This window comes from Canis lupus, chromosome 20 (genome assembly GCF_003254725.2).
Source record: "Canis lupus dingo isolate Sandy chromosome 20, ASM325472v2, whole genome shotgun sequence".
NCBI lineage: Eukaryota > Metazoa > Chordata > Mammalia > Carnivora > Canidae > Canis > Canis lupus.
In genome coordinates, this window is record NC_064262.1 from 19,442,749 (window position 1) to 19,461,923 (window position 19,175).

At 41.1% G+C, this 19,175-nt stretch overlaps 1 protein-coding gene across 1 annotated transcript in view; it reads right to left on the bottom strand.

Annotated features, from left to right (window-relative positions):
• The window catches only part of GXYLT2 (glucoside xylosyltransferase 2), a 90,655-nt gene that overhangs the window by 51,505 nt on the left and 19,975 nt on the right, over positions 1-19,175 (bottom strand). The window contains 2 exon segments of the mRNA XM_025456583.3: positions 9,466-9,597; positions 17,277-17,469. Coding sequence (XP_025312368.2) covers positions 9,466-9,597; positions 17,277-17,469 — 325 coding nt within the window.

Consider the following 19,175-nt stretch of genomic DNA (forward strand, 5'->3'; position numbering starts at 1 on the left):
TCTTATATAATTGTTTTTAAAATCAATTAAGAAAGTAAAGGATAAGAAATATTCATTACAGGAGTGCCTAGCTGGTTCAGTCAGTAGAGCATGGGACTTAGGGTTGTGAGTTCAAGCCCCATGCTGAATGTAGGGATTACTTAAAAATAAAATCTTAAGGTGCACCAGGGTAGCTCAGTCAGTTTAGTGTCCAATTCTTGATTTCAGCTCAGGCTGTGATCTCAGGGTTGTGGAACTGAGCCCCTCATCAGACTCCATGCTTAGTGTGGAGTCTGCCTGAGATTCTTCTCCCTCCCCGAGCTTGTGCTCTATAAATTAATTAATAAAATCTCTTAAAAATGAAATATTCATAAAATTCTTTCTATGTAATTGCCTTTATTCATGCTCTTTTTTTAAAATGTGATTTTGAATTATTATCTGGAGTCATTTGCTTTTGGCCTAAAAAACTTCCTTTAGTATTGTCTGTAAGGCAGTTCTGCTAGCAACGAATTATTTCAGTTTTCTTTTCCCGGGAATAACTTGATTTCTCTCATTCCCCCTTTTTTCTCCTACAGAAAGCTTTATTGTTTCCACTCGGTCCATGGGAGAGGGCTCCAAGGTAGTTAAAAAGCTGCCTACTCGCTGTAGTAAGAGGCTTAGGCATAAGCCCTGCACCAGGGGGATAGCAGCAGGGCCTCCTCAAAGGCAGCTGGGCTTCAGAGGCTCTTAGTCATGCTTGAGGGTGAGGCTTTTGAATAGATACTTGCCCACGCCAGCATGGGGGGCCAGCCTGGGGAAGTCAGACAGGTGGTTTCTCATCCTCTTGATGAACTTCACCTCAACTAGGAAGTGGTTCTCCAGGAAGTCACAGAGATCCAGGGGCAATCCCATGGCATCCAGGGTTTTATGCCATCCATCTTGGGATGGCTTCTGCATGTCCTGGAGGAGGGCACAGCTGCCACACTGGTTTTGCATCATTAAGAGATGGCCAGTACCCTTGTTTCTCCTTAGCCAACTTTGGAAGATGTGGCCCATACCCTCCAGAGCCACATCTTCACAGTGGAAAAAGCAGCCCAGAGAGAGGTAGGTGTAGGAGGCCAGCAGATGCATGCAGACCAGGCAGCTGATGGCAGCCAATACCTCTGTGGAATAATTCTGGCAAATCTGGGAGCTCATGGTTGATTGGTAATAAGGAGCTAAGCTCAAAACAGGGTGTTGGCTGGTTCCAGAGGCAGGGGGTGGCAGAGAAGGTGGCTCTGAAGGTTGTGACTAGAAAAAAGGATGGAGGGTGGTTGGAAGTTGGTAGAAGGGGCAACCCTGTGTCTGTTCCGTCCAAACACCGTTAAAGCAAGAGACAGATCTGCAGGACTGCTAGGTGCAATGTGTATTCCACCTTCTTTTTTTTAAGACTTTATTTATTTATTCATGAGAGACACAGAGAGAGAGGCAGAGACACAGGCAGAGGGAGAAGCAGGCTCCATGCAGGGAGCCCGATGTGGGACTCGATCCCGGGACTCCAGGATCACACCCTGGGCTGAAGGCAGGCACCAAACCACTGAGCCACCCAGGGATCCCCTCCACCTTCATTTTTAAAATAGTTTTGCTAGATACAAGATTTTTAGTTGATAACTTCCCCCACCCCCACTTTTTGGTGCTTTAAATATATCATGCCATGGCCTTCTGGCTTCACAATTTCTAATGAAAAATATGCTGTTAATCTTAATGGATGTAAGTAACAAGGATGTATGTAACAAGTTGTTTTTCTCTTGCTGCTTTTAAGACTTTGTCAGGATTTTTAAAAAAAGATTTTATCTATTTGTCTGACACACAGAGAGAAAGAGAGGGTGCAAGCAGGAGGAGTGATAGAGAGAGGGAGAAGCAGGATCTCCATGGAGAAGGGAGCCTGATGAGGGACTCAATCCCAGGACCCTGGGATTATAACCTGAGCTGAAGGCAGATGCTTAACTGACTGAGCCACCCAGGCACTCTGTCTTCAGGTTTTTATTTTTTATTTATTTATTTTTTTTTAAATTTTTATTTATTTATGATAGTCACACAGAGAGAGAGAGAGAGAGAGATAGGCAGAGACACAGGCAGAGGGAGAAGCAGGCTCCATGCACCGGGAGCCTGACGTGGGATTCGATCCCGGGTCTCCAGGATCGCGCCCTGGGCCAAAGGCAGGTGCCAAACCACTGCGCCACCCAGGGATCCCTGTCTTCAGGTTTTTAAATTATGATTTATCTGCGTGTGGATCTCTTTGAATTTATCTTACTTAGAGTTCTTTTAACTTTTATGTATATATTGTTTTTCATCAAATTTGCAAATTTTCTCTTTTTTTTAAATAAAGATTTATTTATTTTAGAGACTGAGGGAAGGGCAAAGGCAAAGAAAACCCTAAGCAGACTCTGCACTGAGTGCAGAGCTGTACGTGGGGCTTGATCTCATGACTCACTCTGAGATCATGACCTGAGCTGAAACCAAGAGTCTGACACTCAACCTCTCTGCCACCCATGTAATCCAAGTTTGCAACTTTTCAACCATTATTTCTTCAAATAGTTTTTTTCCTATTCCTTTCTCTCTCTCTCCTCTCCTTCTGGGGCTCCTGTATTGCATATGCAGGTGTACTTGATGTGTTGCTCATTTCTCTTAGTTTCTGTTCAATTTTATTATTTTTCTCTATCCCTTGGACTGCATGAATTTTATTGATTTACCTTCAAATTTACCAATTTTTTCTACTTAAATTTCAAATCTGCTGTGAGCTCCTTTAATGCCTTTTCATTTCAATCATTGTACCTTTTAACTCCAGAATTTCCATTCAGCTCTTTAAAAAAAATAATTTTCATGTCTTTATTTATATTCTTAATTTCATGAAACACTGTCATCATAACTTACTTTACTCCTTTAAGCATGGTTCCCTTTTATTGCTTGAACATGTTTATAATGGCTGCTTTAAAGTCTTTTTCTTTTTGTTGTTTTTTTTTTTTTTTTTTTTTTTTTGGTGTGTGTGTATTAGATTGCTTTTAATTACTGACAGCTGGGGATGGCTGGGGGCCTATATGGTGGTGATGGTGCCCATACGCTCCTAGTCAGGCCCTATGGGTGCCCACAGGTCCTGAGCCCATACCAGCAAAGCCTGAGGGCTGTACTGTGTCCCTCAGGGATGAGACCCCAGCAAGTGAGCAGGGTGAGGCCTGGCCCCCAAAAGGGTTAAGTCTTTTTCTATTAAATCTGACATCTGTGTCCTATCATAGGCATTTTCTATTGCTTGCATTTTTTCCTGTGAATGAGTCATACTTTCCTATTTCTTTGAATGCATCATATTTTTTGATGAAAAAATTTTGGATAATACATTTAGCATGCTAATATGTTATAGCATGCTAATATAATTTAAGATATGTTAGGTAATATATTTTAGCACCTCCAACCTACAGGGCTTATAGATGTTGTTTACTTATTTATTTGTTTAGCATCTTGCCTGGACTATTTTAGTGAAGTCCATTTCACCCACTGCATGCAGCCTATGATGTTCCTCAGTGGGTGCAGCCTTAGGCATGCACACAGTAACCCTGAAATGACAGTGGTTTATCACCTATCTTTGACTGACCCTTTCTCTAATCTTTCTGTTAAACTGACTGTTGGTATTATACCCAGCTATTAGCCTCCACTAATTGCCAGCCGATTGTTCTATTGTCTTTGAGGCTCAAATTGCTCCTCCTTTTGATACAATTAAATTTAGGCTCATTTGCAGGGATAGTTTCTGAGGCCAGTCTTTGAACATTGTTCTGCCAACAAGAGGGCACTTTCTGTCTCTTTCCCTGCTTCTCTTATAAACTAACTGGCCTATATTTTAGTTTGTTGCTCTCATGAAGCTGTTAGCTTACTCTTAATTAAGGAAGCCCCAGAACATTGGCCACATTTGCCTGGAACTTAAACTCCATGATTCATACCTGGTAGAGATGAGAACTGCTGATGACTTGCGCCTCCTAAGGCAATACCATATCTGTCTACTGGGGGCTGGGGAGAAAAGGATCCTTGTATTCCTGATTGAATTGTCTATAGTTGACTTTCCATCATACTGAGTTGGAAGGGGAGATGGAGGGAGTAGGTCATAGTTCAAATGTCACGGATTCTCCCTCTTTCTTAACAAGTTTTAGTGTAACGGGGGAAAAAACCAGCATGCTTGACTCCATATCACTTCTATTCCCTTTGCTGCTGTGACCTATAGCTTGGAAACTTCTGCCTTAGTCCTGCACGTACGTAGATATGTTAATCATTAAAGAAATTTTGCTTACAGGTAAGATTTGCAGAAACTTCTTTCTTCCCAAAACCTACCTCACCCAAGAACATAAGGAAGCACATACAGAAATGACTATGCTATGCTTAACATTTACAGGAATGACATGACCAAATTCCTGCACACAAAGATCAACTGACCAAGGACAAAGAAGTTTTATGACCTTCCTTAGATATCTACAGACATCAGTTACCTCCTGACTGCAACCTCCTCACCACCCCTCCCTACCTTGGCTAACATAAAAGAAGCTTGAATTTCATGCCTAGGGGAGATGGTTGTTTACGAGAACAGTCTGTATCTCCTTGGCTTGCTGGTAAAGTTACTTTCCTTACCCTAACATCTAGACCCGTGGGCCTGTCATGCAGTGAGCAGAACAAGCCTGGACTTGTTACATCAGTAGATTTTCTTGAATACTCTGTTTCCTCATTTGCTTAGACCCTTAGCACAATACCCAAAGATACTAGATAGTTGCTTTAAAAATAATTTTTGCCAGAGGCACCTGGGTGGCTCAGCTGGTTAAGCATTCAACTCTTGGTTTCAACTCAGGTCATGGTCTCAGGGTTGTGAGATTGAGTCCTATGTCAGGCTCAAGCTCAGTGTGGAGTCTGCTTGAGATTCTTTCCCTCTCCTTTTCCCTCTCCCTCTGCTCCTCCCCCACTCTTGTTCTCTCTCTCTCTCTCTCTCTCTCTCTCTCTCTAAATCAAACAAATAAATAAAAAAAAACAATTTTCACCAGTTATGCCCGTCTCACTGGGGAACATTTCCACAGAGCTCTTCTGCCACCATTTTGGAAGTAGCCACCCTTCTTGCTCTTTTTTCTAAGCTAAGCCTTTAGAATTTGATGTCAGGGGGCTTCAAGCAGTCATTATACTCCTGGAGTGAGCTTTGCAAGGAACTGAGGAAGAGACACACAGAGCCTGGGTGACATCATGGGAGCCCCTGGATCAGCCCTACACTTGGGATCATCTGGACTTCATGGTAAGATAAGCCAAAAAATTTCCTTCTTTCCTTAGCTAGTTGAAGTTGAGTTTTTTACATGTAACTAAGAGTTGTAACTAATATCCTGAATGTCAAACCTTTAGTAGTGTATGAGCTAATGATAAGGATTGTGGAAAGCTTGTTTGTTCAATGAAATAGGCATCTAGCATCATTTTTATGTGACCTTTTTGATAGCTTATCTCATCCCAATAATTTATGGTCTCTTGATGCTTAATGAACTATAGAGACATCATTTATGGTGATTCTAATAGATTTTTAACATGTTCCCACATATTTGTCAATGTTTGTTGACATCCAAAGGGTTGGTTCCAAGGAAAACTCAATGTTGACTGCTAATGCTTACTTATAATATTAATAATATTACAGAAGTCTGACTTTAATTATAGGAAGTTCTTGTAAGTCAGGCAACCTTTCGAGTAGCCTTAATGAATAGCCTACAGCTGACTCATTAGAATATCACTTGTAAGTATATAATTTTCCAAATATTGGAACTAGTTACAAACCTCCTTAACAAACTATAAGTGGAAAGGGAAGATGATATATTGTTACTCTATTTTTTAAAGATTTATTTTATTTATTTGAAGAGGGGAGGGGCAGAGAGAGAGGGAGAGATAGTCCCAAGCAAACTCTGTGCTGAGCACAGAGCCTGATGCCAGGGCTCAATCCCACAACCCTGAGATCATGACCTGGACCAAAACCAAAAGCTGGATGCTTAACCAACTGTTCCAAGCAGGTGCCCCTATATATTGTTATTCTTGATATGATGTAGCAAATCTAGGTAATCTAAGATTTTTATTTATTTGGCATGATATTCCTTTGAAATATTAAAGGATGGGTTGAGTTTATTAGAAATATAGAAATATCCAGAGAATTCAGGAAGAATTTATAGGTCAAGGCTGTAAGCAATTTTATCTTATGTCTCATGCCAATATTCTTCTCTAACTCCTTCCTCTGAGATGAATGCCTATGGCAAGTGTGGAAGCAGGAAAGACATCAAACATTACTATAATCTTGGAATTTATTAAAACCTGGATTAAAAAGGCCTTTTTCCCTGGGTTAGGCCTACATAGCACCTTAGTCTAATGTATATTTCCATACTGGGTGCCACTTGTCAATAAAGTCTCTGAAGACTCTGCAATTCAGTGTCTCTGTAATGTTTGGAGTATATCTAGGATCCCCAGAAGACCATAATTAGTGGTTTTTGGAATAGAAGAGGCAGGGGCACCTGGGTGGCTCAGTCGGTTAAGCATCTGCCTTTGGCTCAGGTCATGATCAGGGTCCTGGGATTGGCCCCACATTGGCCCTGCATCCACGCCGCTGCATCTGCATCTGTATCTGCCTCTCTGCTCAGCAGAGTGTCTTGTCTCTCTCTCCTGCCCCTCCCACCTGCTCATGCTCTCTCTCTCTTTGTCTCTCTCTGTCTCTCTTTCTCAAATAAATAAATGAAATCTTGGAAGCAAGGAGGCAGAGTGTGTAACAAAATGTATAGATCCATCAGAAAATCTCACCGATTCCAATTAAATGGGAGAGAGGTGATCTGAATTCATGACACTCAATTATTTTTACAATAGTGAAAGTTTTACAGCTATTACTAAAGAAAAAGGGAAAAGTACTCCAGAATAAATTTTAATGAACAGATATAATTTATTTATAATTGGCAGATTGTTTTAAATACTTTAAGCTTCTGAGTTACCCGAGAACAGTATGCATCTTTGAGAGCTTACTAGTAGAAGCCATCTGCAGTTTACTTTGCACTAATAATGGTCTTGCTCTTAGGACTATTATTCAAAGAAATAGAAAATTAAATGTCCACTGTTTCCAGGACTTCATAAATCATGAATTGGGGGGATCTGAGTTCTACTAATTGTACTTGTGAATCTAATAAGCTTGAGCTGCAGACCTGTTCTCTGATCTTATTCTGATAGTAAAATCTTATGTGAGAAGGTTGTTGGTTTTTTTTTTTTCTACAGGCTTAGGGTAGATTATACCCCCTTGGAATATGGGTGATTGTGGTTCTCAGTTGATTGACCTACTGCTTGCTAGAATGTTTGCATTTTGGGATCTCCATCTTCTCTCTGTTGCCTCAGCAGTACATTTGATTTGGTTTTACAGAGATGAATTTCAAGGAAAACATCACCTAGACTTTATTTCAAATTACCCTGAGGATCAATACATTCTACTGATGCCCAAAAAAGCTACGTTCATAATCTGCTGTTATGATGTACAACCTGGAGAAGGTAAATGTCCTGTCAACCACAATCTCTCTTTATTATTTTTAAGGAGGGCTAGTTTCCATTATCAAAAGCAGATAAGGAATGCCAGCACTCATTTGTCATTCAAAATGCAATACTTACTTAGCTGGGAATTAATGAAAATCATCATGTGGTAGGTTTGTTTTTTTAATAGTGGCAATAAAGTCACCACACAAGGTCAGGGGAAATTCAAATGTGGTTTCACTGGGTTGCTTGTATTTTTTGGATAGTTTGGAAAGACAATCTTCCAATAGTAACCTTGGTTTTTGAGTACATTTTCTCCCCTAAAACAGAGATAAGAAGAAACCTGACATTTTTTTCTCATCTTCTGAAATAGTAATTCGTTTTTATATCAGCAACCTACAGATTTTAGTTCCAGTTTGAGGTAGTCTTTCCTTACCCACACTTTTATGCAATTAATCCCATCTCACATGAAGGTCTGTGGCGTGTGACAAACAGGTCATTTAATGAGTGAGTAAGCATGTGCAAATAGGCACCCAGAGTACAGCCAGGCCTCGTTCTTCTCACAGGTTCTGGGTAGGAAATGCTAAAAAGGCCACTTGCTGTATAGAGTTTCAAACCAACAGATGGTAAGACTTTTCTACATGGCCATCTCCTGAGCACCTCAAAACCAATATGACCCAAATTAAACTCATCACACCCATGAAAACTGGTTATCCTCCTGTCTTTTCCATCTCTCCAAAGATCACCATCCACCAGTAGGATGAACCGGAACAAACTGCCTTTTTTTTGTAGCTCATAAAAAGCTGAATATTGGCAATTCAAACAGATCAGCCTTAATAGTTGTTCAGCTCAGAGACCTGGGTGAAATCCTTTTCACCTCCCTCCCCTGCAACTCTTACAACAAGCCAATGGTAAATTCTACTTGTCAGGCAGGTTCTGAATCCATCTTGAAGGTACCCAACATGCCCAAATCAGCAGTAACTGGCCTAGCGATTCCACTGCAATGAACTAGTGTGTCCTCTTTAAGACACAAGCCAGATCATCCCATTTACATGCTAGAAATCAGTCAATGGCTTCTCAATGCCCTTAACACAAAGACTAAACAACCCTGCTGACCTCTTCAATCGCAAGTCACCCTATTTTCTGGTGACTCTACCTTCTTTTATTTTCCTTACCATGCTCCTTTCCCAACTTGGGGCCTTTGAATATATTATTCCATCTGCTTGGTACCCTCTTCTCTCTCATTACCAGCCAGGCCCTTGTCACTCAGTGATTCCTGCTTTTTATGCTGGTCATGCCTCACCATAAATGCCATGCCCCAAAGAATGTTCTATGACCTCTCACCGACCAGTGTGAAACCCCAGGTTACATATATTCATGAGACTTCAGCACAGATCATACTTCCAATTGCCTGTTCAGTGCACTGTCAGGCTCAAACTCCAAGGGAGTTTGATACATCCTCAGTGATTTTTCTATTTAGGACTTTTAAAAAGGAACAAAAAATATTTAATCCAAAAATTAAAAACCAACAGGCTGAATCAAAAATTCTGGACCTTTTTTGAATTGTTCCCTAGCATGGCTACATCTGGCAATCGTTGTTTTAAGAGAAGTAAAAGTTATCAAAGCTAACATTTATTGAGGGTCAACTATGTGCAAAACCTGTGGAGGAACATGAGGCCTAGTGAAGATGGGGGACTTAACAGAGGTTCACGAAGCTATTAAGGTGGAGCCAAAGTCACAAAGACCCATACTCCAACACATGCATTGGATGCTCTCAGTTCCTTAATCTTTGAGAAACAACTGCTTGAACACAGGAACCCTCTATACCCCAAAATTAAGAGAATCAATTACAGAATCCAAGAGAAATACATTTCAGCTCTAAGTAAAATGTCTCTAAACACACACCAGTTAATTCCACCATGTTTCCAAGAGTAATTATCTCACAAGCATCATTTGATTAAAAGCTCTTGTTCCTACCGGAAGAAAGAGTCTCTGAGCAGCACATGGTTTGAATAATTTCTTCCATTCCTGAGGGTTTCCAACTGAAAACGTGATGGGGTAGATTCTGTGCTCAAATTTCTTTGTATATGAGTCAGGCCACTGTCGTAACTGAAAAATAAGGAAGACAAGGGGAGGGTGAATAGGCCCCAGAAATATGGAAAACACCTGAAGCTTCTGGATGTTCAAGTGGAAATTATTCAGATAATTTACCCAACTTCACCACAATGATTAATGCTCAATGAATGAAAGACCATAGCTAGCATTAAAAAAAATATAACATCCAGAGTTGTCAAGGATGTTAGGAGACTGGTACATAAACACCACAAGGGGAATATAAATTTGAATAAACTTCCAAGAGGACAATTTGGAAATTGGGAACAACCAATCCTAAAAGATAAAGGCACAGGACTTTCAACACAGGCTAGTTTGTAATAAAAACAAACAAACAAAACAACAACAACAAAAAAAACCATGAAAACAAACTAAATGCCCTATAATTGGGAATTGGGAAAATTATGATAGAACTATACAATAGACTATTGTAACAATTAAAGTAGATCTATATGTGCTAAGGAAAAATATTTATTATATATAGACTTTAGAAAAAGCAAACTGCAAAAAAAATTTATGTTTCTGTCTTAAAGGGAAAATATATGCATGTGTATTTTATACGAAGAGAAAAATCTAGACAGACACAAAACTGTTAAAAGTGGACACCTGTGGAGGTGGTGGTTTCATTTTTTAAGTTTATATTTCTGTGTTCTTTAGAACTTTCACAGTGAGTATATATTATTATTTTCTTTGCATATGTTAATATCATAACAAAACTATTTAATGGGCTTTATTTTTTAGAGGACTTTTATGTTTACGGGAAAACTGAAAAGGAAGCACAGAATTCCATCTACCATCCCCCTCTTCCCCCATCCCCACACTTTCCCCGTTACCTACATCTTCCAGTAGTGTCGTGTATTTCTTACAACTGATGAACCAATATCCATTATGTTAGTAAGTAGAGTCCATAGCTTACCTTAGGGTTCCCTCTTTGTGTTGTACATTCTATAGGCTTTGACAAATGCATAATATTGAGTATCCACCATTACAGAATAGTTTCAGCACCCTAAAAATCTCCTCTTTTCCACCTATTTACCCCTTCCACCTTCCCTCCCACTGAATTCCTACAACCACTAATTATTTTTCTGTCTCTTAATTTTGCCTTTTCCAGAATGTGATATAATAGGAATCATACAGTATATAACCTGTTCAGATTGGCCTTCTTATACAAAATTCACTTAAGGTTCCTCCCTTGTGTGGATATACAATGATTTGTTTATGCATTTACCTGCAGAAGGGTATCTTGGTTGCTTCCAGATTGGGCGATTATAAATAAAGCTGCTGTAAACATTCACGTACGTGCAGGTTTTTAGACAATTTTTCAGTTCATCAAGGTAAATCGCAGAGTGTGATTGCTGGACTGTATAGTCTACATTTAGCTTTCTAAAAAAGTGTCAAATTGTTTTCCAAAGTAGCTGTACCATCTTGCATCCCCACCAGCAATGAAGGAGAGTTTCTGTTGCTGCACATCCTTTTTTTTTTTTTTTTTTTTAAAGGACAGTTCAAGTACCTCCTTTCTTTTTTTTTTTAAAGATTTTTTTTTAATTTTTATTTATTTATGATAGTCACAGAGAGAGAGAGAGGCGCAGAGACACAGGCAGAGGGAGAAGCAGGCTCCATGCACTGGGAGCCCGATGTGGGATTCGATCCTGGGTCTCCAGGATCGCGCCCTGGGCCAAAGGCAGGCGCTTAACCGCTGCGCCACCCAGGGATCCCTGTTGCTGCACATCCTTAGCAGCATTTTGTGTTGTCAATGTTGCAGATTTAGCCATTCTAATAAGTGTGCAATGGTATCTCATTGTTTTCCTTTGCAGTTCCCCAATGATATGATGTTGAGCATTCTTTCGTATGATTATCTGCCATCTGTGTATCTTCTTAATTTTTTGAGTTAATGCTTCCCCATTGACTCAATAGTTCTAAGAATTTTCTTTTTTTTTAAAGATCTATTTATTTATTCATGAGACACACACAGAGAGAAAGAGAGAGAGAGAGAGAGAGAGAGAGAGAGAGAGGCAGAGACACAGGCAGAGGGAGAAGCAGGCTCCATGCAGGAGCCCGATGTGGGACTCGATCCCAGGTCTCCAGGATCATGCCCGGGGTGAAGGCGGCACTAAACCGCTGAGCCACCAGGGATGCCCTACTTCTAAGAATTTTCTAAGGAAAAATTTAAAAGTGCATTCATATTTATAACAATAATATCATAACGCTATCTGTAACAGTGCAAAGCTGGAAACAACCTAAATAACAATTTGGCTAAAAAGCTCTGGGGTATGTCTACATAACAGAATATCATGCACCTACTAGTGACAACACAGTACAATAAGGGTTAGCAAGCCACTGGCAGTGCAAACACCAAATCCAGCCTGCTACAAAAAGCACACAAGCCAAGAATGATTAGACACTTATAAATAGCTTTAAAAAGTAAAAACAAGAGTAATATTCTGTGACATGTGAAAATCACATGAGATTTGAATTTTAGAGTCCATAAATAAAAGCTTTATTGGAACACTGTCACACCTAAGTATGTTTACATATTTCTGTGGCTGCTTTTTCACTGATTATCAGACTTGAGTAGCTACAAGACCACACAGCCTGCAAAGCTTAAAAAAGCTTTTGTCTGGTCTTTTACAGAGAAAAGTTAGACAACCCCAGATTTAGAAGAAACTCAGTAATATAAGACTCAGTGATGTGAGAAGAAATATAGAGTATGATCCCATTTTGGATGTTGATACATAAAAAAAGAAATATAAGTAAATAGGTTAAAATTGCTTTTCCTGGCCATTAGGATGGTTGATTTTTTTATTTATAATTTTATGATTTTTTTTTTACAATGTACACATGTTGCTTATATGGTCACATAAAAATGTTTGAAGAAACATACCATTGATAATGCTTTAGACTTGAAGTTTAGAGATGGATATATGAGAGAGAAATCTCAGAGTGAGAAAGGAGTGATAAAGTATTTGATCACTGATTTATGAAGGGCACTGACCAATTAGAACCCACACCAGGCACAAAACCCGGCACAACTGTCCTGACACGTTAGAACTAACACTGGTCATAAACACTCAGTGTGACAATATTGACCAAGTCCATGGACACTAGGGAAAAATACTCAGTAAAACTGAGCACAATAGTCCAAAATCGGCCCCAGAAGGAGAATGGGAAGGTCCCATGGTCTGTGGGTTTCCTTGACTCTTCGATCTTTAGTATCCTATCTTCTAGAAGGGTTTATTTACCTTTGCCAATCTATGTCTTTCAACTGGAATGTTCAGCCCATTTACATTTGTTTCAGTACATGTATTTGAATAGTATACCAACTCCAGCCACTGGAAGTTCCTGTTGACACCTCTTCCTGTGTTAGAGACACACACACACACGCACACACAGCATGTTTCCATCCCGCTGGCACCACCTATCACCAGAATGGATTGGTGGTTATCCCCCCTTCTGTGTCCCATTTTTTCCTGACAGATGAGCCAAACCTAAAACACATGTCTGATTCCTGAGCTGCCTGGAAAGGCTAGGAAATCAACCAGCTGGCATTTTCAGTTTCTATATTGAGAGATGACAAAAATAAATGAAACGCCAAAGTATTAAGTATCTACATTATACCTGGTAAGTACCACTAAACTTATTGTACTTATACAGCTTAGAAATTTTAAAGAACATTCTGCTTATATATAATAGAATTCACCCCTAAAGCAGCTTCCAGAGGAATCATAATGTCAACCGGCACTTTGTTTTGTTTTTACCCTCAGACACACTGCCCTGAGCTTTACAGGAAGTTATCACAAGAAACTGGATACTCCCACAATGCCTCAGGGTTGGAAATGAGACCCTTGTGAAGGGTGGCAGATGCTGCCCCTCCATACCAGCATCTCCTGTGGCTACACACAAACCAACTGCCCACAAAGCCCTACTACTTAGGGCTAGCAAGGTTCAGGAGATGTTCCAAAGAATCTTTGTGGGAACGAAAGAATAAACAGATCATCTGATTCAGCCTCACAAGTATGCTCTGCAATAACAGAGCAAGGATCATTTGCCCTTCCATGCAGATGAAACAACTGAGACTGAGAAAAGTTCTGTGACTTCCATAAGAGTCAAGATTGTATATCTAAACTGGCACCATGATCCCTGCTTGTCTTTTAATACCCTATTTCAATTTCCTTTGTTAGTTGAGCTTCACTGGTCTAACAAAGACCCGAGGAAAGGAGCCATCACAAGGATAAAGTCGTCAGAGCAATTCAAATTATTTTTCAAATTCAATGATTTTCCCATACAATTTAGTTCCTAATTTATAATGTGCCCATTACCATGGCTCATAGTGAATTATCTCCACACTTAGTAGTATAAAATGACTATCTGTTATGTTCACAGATTCCATGGATTAGGAATTCGGATGAGGTAGAGAAGGGGCGTCTTACACTGCTACATATCTGGGGCCTAGGCTAGAAGCTCTGAAGACTGGAGGCTGGAATCATCTGAATGCTAGTCCATTCATGTGTCTGGCCACTGAGGCCAGCTATGGGCTGGGGATCTCAGCTCCTCTCTGAGTGGGCTTCTCCACATGATCTCTCCATATGGGCTAGTTTGGGCTCTCTCACCACATGTCGGCCAGGTTCCTGGGGCAGGCATCCCAAGAAAGCCAGGCAGACGCTAGATTCTTTCTATGTCCAAGCCTTATATGTCACACAAACATTACATGTAGCATACTCTATTTTTCATATATATACATATGATGCATATGGACGCATATGAATTAGCTATTACCTTATAAAAAATTTAGTGGCTCAAAAACCACGAAAATGTATTCTCTCATGCAGTTTCTCAGAGTCAAAAATCTGTAAGCTGGGTTTTTCTGGCTCAGGGCCCCTCATGAGGGGATAGTCCAACTCCTGGCTGGGGCTACAGTCATCCGAAGGCTTGATGCAGTGGGACGTTCTGTCTCCAAGCTCACTCACATGAGTGTCACAAGAAGCCCTGATTCCTCACCACGTAGGCCTGGACAAGGGCTGCTCTGACATGAAAGTGGCTTACCCCATAGCAAGTGACTCAGGAGAGAAAGTGATTGCAACCAAGATAGAAAGCATGGTGCCTTTTGAAATGTAATCTCAGAAGTGACAGAGCATGGCATCTTCCCTATGCTGCCAGTCACACAGACCAAACCTTGGGACGGTGAAAGAGGAGAGCACCCTAGGGTGCAAATAACAGAAGGTGGGGCCACTGGGAGCTTCTTTGGGAAATATAATCTGCCCCATATACATAGTTACACACATCTTCCTTGCCCTTGCCTTCTTCAAGTTCAAATCTATTTTGTTCTACTCTATCCTCATGTTCCAGCCTCTAGCACACAGTAGGTACTCAACAAATACTTGTTAGATGGATACTGTGCAAGACATTGCTAGAGTTTTCCCACAGCCCACTTTCCTCACTTCTTGCACACTAAGCACTTCTCAGCCCCTTGCTGTTGAGCCTTCTGACTGCTTCTGGACAGTTCAATGTGAGTGGAAAAGACTCATGTCACTGCCAAGCTGGGGGAGCAAAAGGCTCAGTCGTGATCCACTTGTCACTCTCTTTCCTGCATGGCATCCCAAGAACTTAGAGACCAAGTGTTCCAGCAGGTGCAACTCAAAGCGTGAATAGTCGTGGGGCGCCTGGATGGCTTAGTCAAAAGAGCATGTGACTCTTGACCTCAGGGTCGCGAGTTTGAACCCTACTGTGGGTGTAGAAATTACCTAAATAAATAAATAAATAAAATAAAATAAACAAAAAAGGCACAATCTCTGTCATCTTTGTCCCAGACCTAAGTGCCCGTGTGAGAAAAACAGCAGGAACATGGAAAATCTCCGAGCTTTTCGGGAGGTGTTATGGCAGCCTGACCTAACCTATCCTAATTCTAGACACCTTAGCTCTTTTATCAATGCTGATAGCTTCAGGTTACAGACAGGGAAGGCCACAAGGCTTGCCTGAGATCTGGCAGCAAGCACACAGGGAGCTGAGTTTTGCAGATGAGTCTTCCGTCTACTAGTTGGAGAGGTAGTTGGGTACAAGAGTTAAGCTCATGGAGGTCTGAAGCTGTGACCTTGAACCAACACCTGATGAGTAAATCACTAAAACTCTTTGCAAAAGAGGGACATGATTGCTACCTTCCGGTGAGGGTTAAGTAGGAGTAAATCATAAATCAGAAGCCCTTGATAAATGGTAATTATCATCACCATCTCTTTTCACCACAGCTGCAGAGCAGCAAACCATGTGTGTTCCAACCCCTTCCCCTTCCTTTGACTCCGATCTTTTTCAAGGCATTTTCTTTTTTTTTTTTAAGATTTTATTTATTATTCATGAGAGACACAGAGAGGGAAAGAGAGAGGCAGAGACACAGGCAGAGGGAGAAGCAGGCTCCATGCCGGAAGCCTGATACGGGACTAGACCCCCAGTCTCCAGGATCAGGCCCTGGCTGAAGGCGGCGCTAAACCCCTGAGCCACCGGGCTGCCCTTCAAGGCATTTTCTTTCTTTTTTTTTTTTCAAGGCATTTTCTAATTAATTTCAAAGCTTTGAGACTCTTTGGCTTCTCTTGGTGATGATGTCAAGGTGATATTTTTCTTTAGAAAACATAACACATTTTCTAGCCTTCTGTCATTAGCCTTACTCTGCCTAACATGCTTCTTTGGCATTTCTCATTAGTGCAGCCAGGCTGGTGACAGGAGGAGGCCCTGCTGACCCCAAGTGAGTAGATGCAAAACAAAACCGCTTCTTTCTCTACCAGCACTCAAGGCCTTACCGCAAGAGAAAACATCTAGGACAAAGCCAAGTGTGGTCTGTAAAGTCACACACGTACCTAGACTGGGGAGAAGAGGTGTTTCCAAAGCTCTCCTTGTGCAGTGGTAAAAAATCATCACCTGTTCTTCAGTATCAGAATAGCCAAGTAAACAAGGATCTGGGCACATGATAAAACATTACACAGTCACCAGAAAAGATGAGGTAAGAATGTTTGAGTCCTGATCTGGAATGATGCTGATGATATGGTTTTCAAGGAGGAAAAGCAAGTTCCGGTAAAACACATAGAGAATAACCTTGCTTTTATAAAAGAAATATATTTTAATCTGGGCACATACAATTATATGTGTTATTCGGGTATATGATTATATCTATAAATATACATGTATACACACATACATACATACATCACAGATAAACACACACACACACTTGTACATGAAAAAAATATGGAATAACTCAAAATTGATAACTGATAGTTTTTTGTGTGGGACTGGGGGTACCAAGGACTCCTGCCTTTTAATCTATAACATCTGTATCATTTGAATTTATTTTAATGAACATTTATTACTTGTCATTCAAAAAACACATATAATTTGTAGAAAGGTACCTGCCCCCTAAATGAGAACAATGTTAACTACACCAGAGGGCTTAGGCCCTGGGGTCAAGTGCTTCAAGTTCATCATCTCACAGAACCCTTACAATAGCTCTGTAAGGTAGGTATGACTATCCCCAAATTATATATGAGAACAGTAAGGCTCAGAGTCAAGAGTTCGTGGTCCCACGCTGAGTACACAGCAAAAATTAGAGAATCACATTAGTGAACGGGATATGCATGTCCCAAAATGCAGTCTGGCTGCACTCAGTAACTACTGCGCCACCATGTCTACAAATTCACCTGCTTATCAAACTCGGGCTTCAGAGAGTCTTCTGTGAAGATGTGGAATTGGATCTTCCGGTGGCTAAAGAGTACAGCTGACTTGAGCATGACCAGTGTCTCCTCCAGCCGATTGCCACAGGCCACCACAGCCAAGTGGATCCAGAGCTCTGGAGGCAGCACAGCCTGAAAACTCCTGAGTTCTCCAGGCCTCCTAGGAAGAAGAAAAACAATTTAAGGCTATTAATAAACTAACAAAATTTAAAAAAAAAGCCCAGCTAGTGAATGGTTGGAACATTTCAAGACATGAACAGCTACAATCTGCTATATTTTATAAAGTGATAAGCATTTTGACAATTCTTCCTGCTTACAGAAAAATACCATTTATTCCTGTATTTATCCTGGCAATAGCAGGATGAGTCACTGTTTGGACTGTCATAGGTGTCTGAGACTTTTTCTGCCCCACTCAGCTGTCGAGAGTGCTTGCTGGCTGCCGAATGGCCCATGTTTGGAAATAGTAAGTTGCTAAACTTCCAACAGCTGACACTGGGGCTGTGGTGCTCACACTCACACGGGCCACGCAAATTAGATTTGAATGCAACATGAACAAAATGAGGGTGGGTTGTGGCTTTCCCATGTGAAACCAGCAACATGATATCCCCATCATCTGGATGGTTTTAGGTTGCAGTGGAATGCATGACCACCGCACCAAAGGAAAATCATGCAAGTCTGGGAGGTGAGCAAAGAAAATAACATATGTCCCTCCATCACATCTTTGGAGAGTCTTGAGAAACAGGTGTTAATCCTAACTGTCTCGCTCAAAATTGCTGAGGTGGCAGGTTTGAAATTCAGCTTCCAGTATGTAAGTCATATTAATGAGAAACAGGCAGGCAAGGAGGCAGGTTAAGCTGCAAATTACCAAGGTATCAAATCCTGAGTCAACAGCTGAGAGGGGAATAAGGTCCAAGAGTCCAGAATCATCATCCAGCTATTTCCTCGTAATAAAAGATTTGTTCCAGACAAGGAGATGCAGCCAAGCCTCAAACACACCACTGAGAGACATTTGCAGGCAAGTTGGAAGGAGTTGGCCTGGAAAAGGTGCCCTGAGACAAATGAAACTAATTTACTTGCACAAAAGAGTTGGAGGCCGGGGAAACTTGGACATGGAATGCTACCTTCCTTCCAAAACCTCCTAGTCCAATCCGTGCACTGCTCCATTAGCCACTGCTTTGTTGAATCATGGCAGTCTTGCTCCAGATTTCTTTCACTGGGAGGGGAAGTGAAGATGTGGGTGGAGCACATTGGAAGGCTTTCCAATTTGCTCACTTAAGAGGAGCTTATTGGAGGCTCAACTAAGCTCAGATGCCGAGATACAGATTCCACTGATTGCACAGATCGCAGAAAGACACTAGACATATCCTAAGTACCACCCGAAGTTGTCTGCTTCTCTTCATCCACCTGCTGCGACCTGGTGAGACCACCAGCTTTTCTCATCTCGGCCACTGTGCCGTTTCCCTAGATGGCCCACCTGCCTCCAGTCTTATCCTTTAATTCTCACCCTATCATTTCTTCTTGTTGGCACCAGAGTGATGTTCTTCTACAATGTGAATAGGAATGTTATTCTTTTGATTAAAATAATGTAAGGGCTCCTGGCTGCCCTCCAGATTGAGTCCAAACTGATCATCATGGCTTCTAGTTACATCTCTTGCAACTGCCTCCAACACCCCCAGCCTCGGCGGAGAACCATTCATATTCGTAGCCATAGTCACACATACTCATACTTTCCATCCATTTTCGTTTCTGGTCAGTAGACTGCTGGGTTGTCTCCAGGTCTTGGCACATGCATTCTGTCTTGCTGTCTTGTGTGTGTGTGTGTGTGTGTGTGTGTGTGTGTGTGTGTTTGTGTGTGTGTCTTTCTTT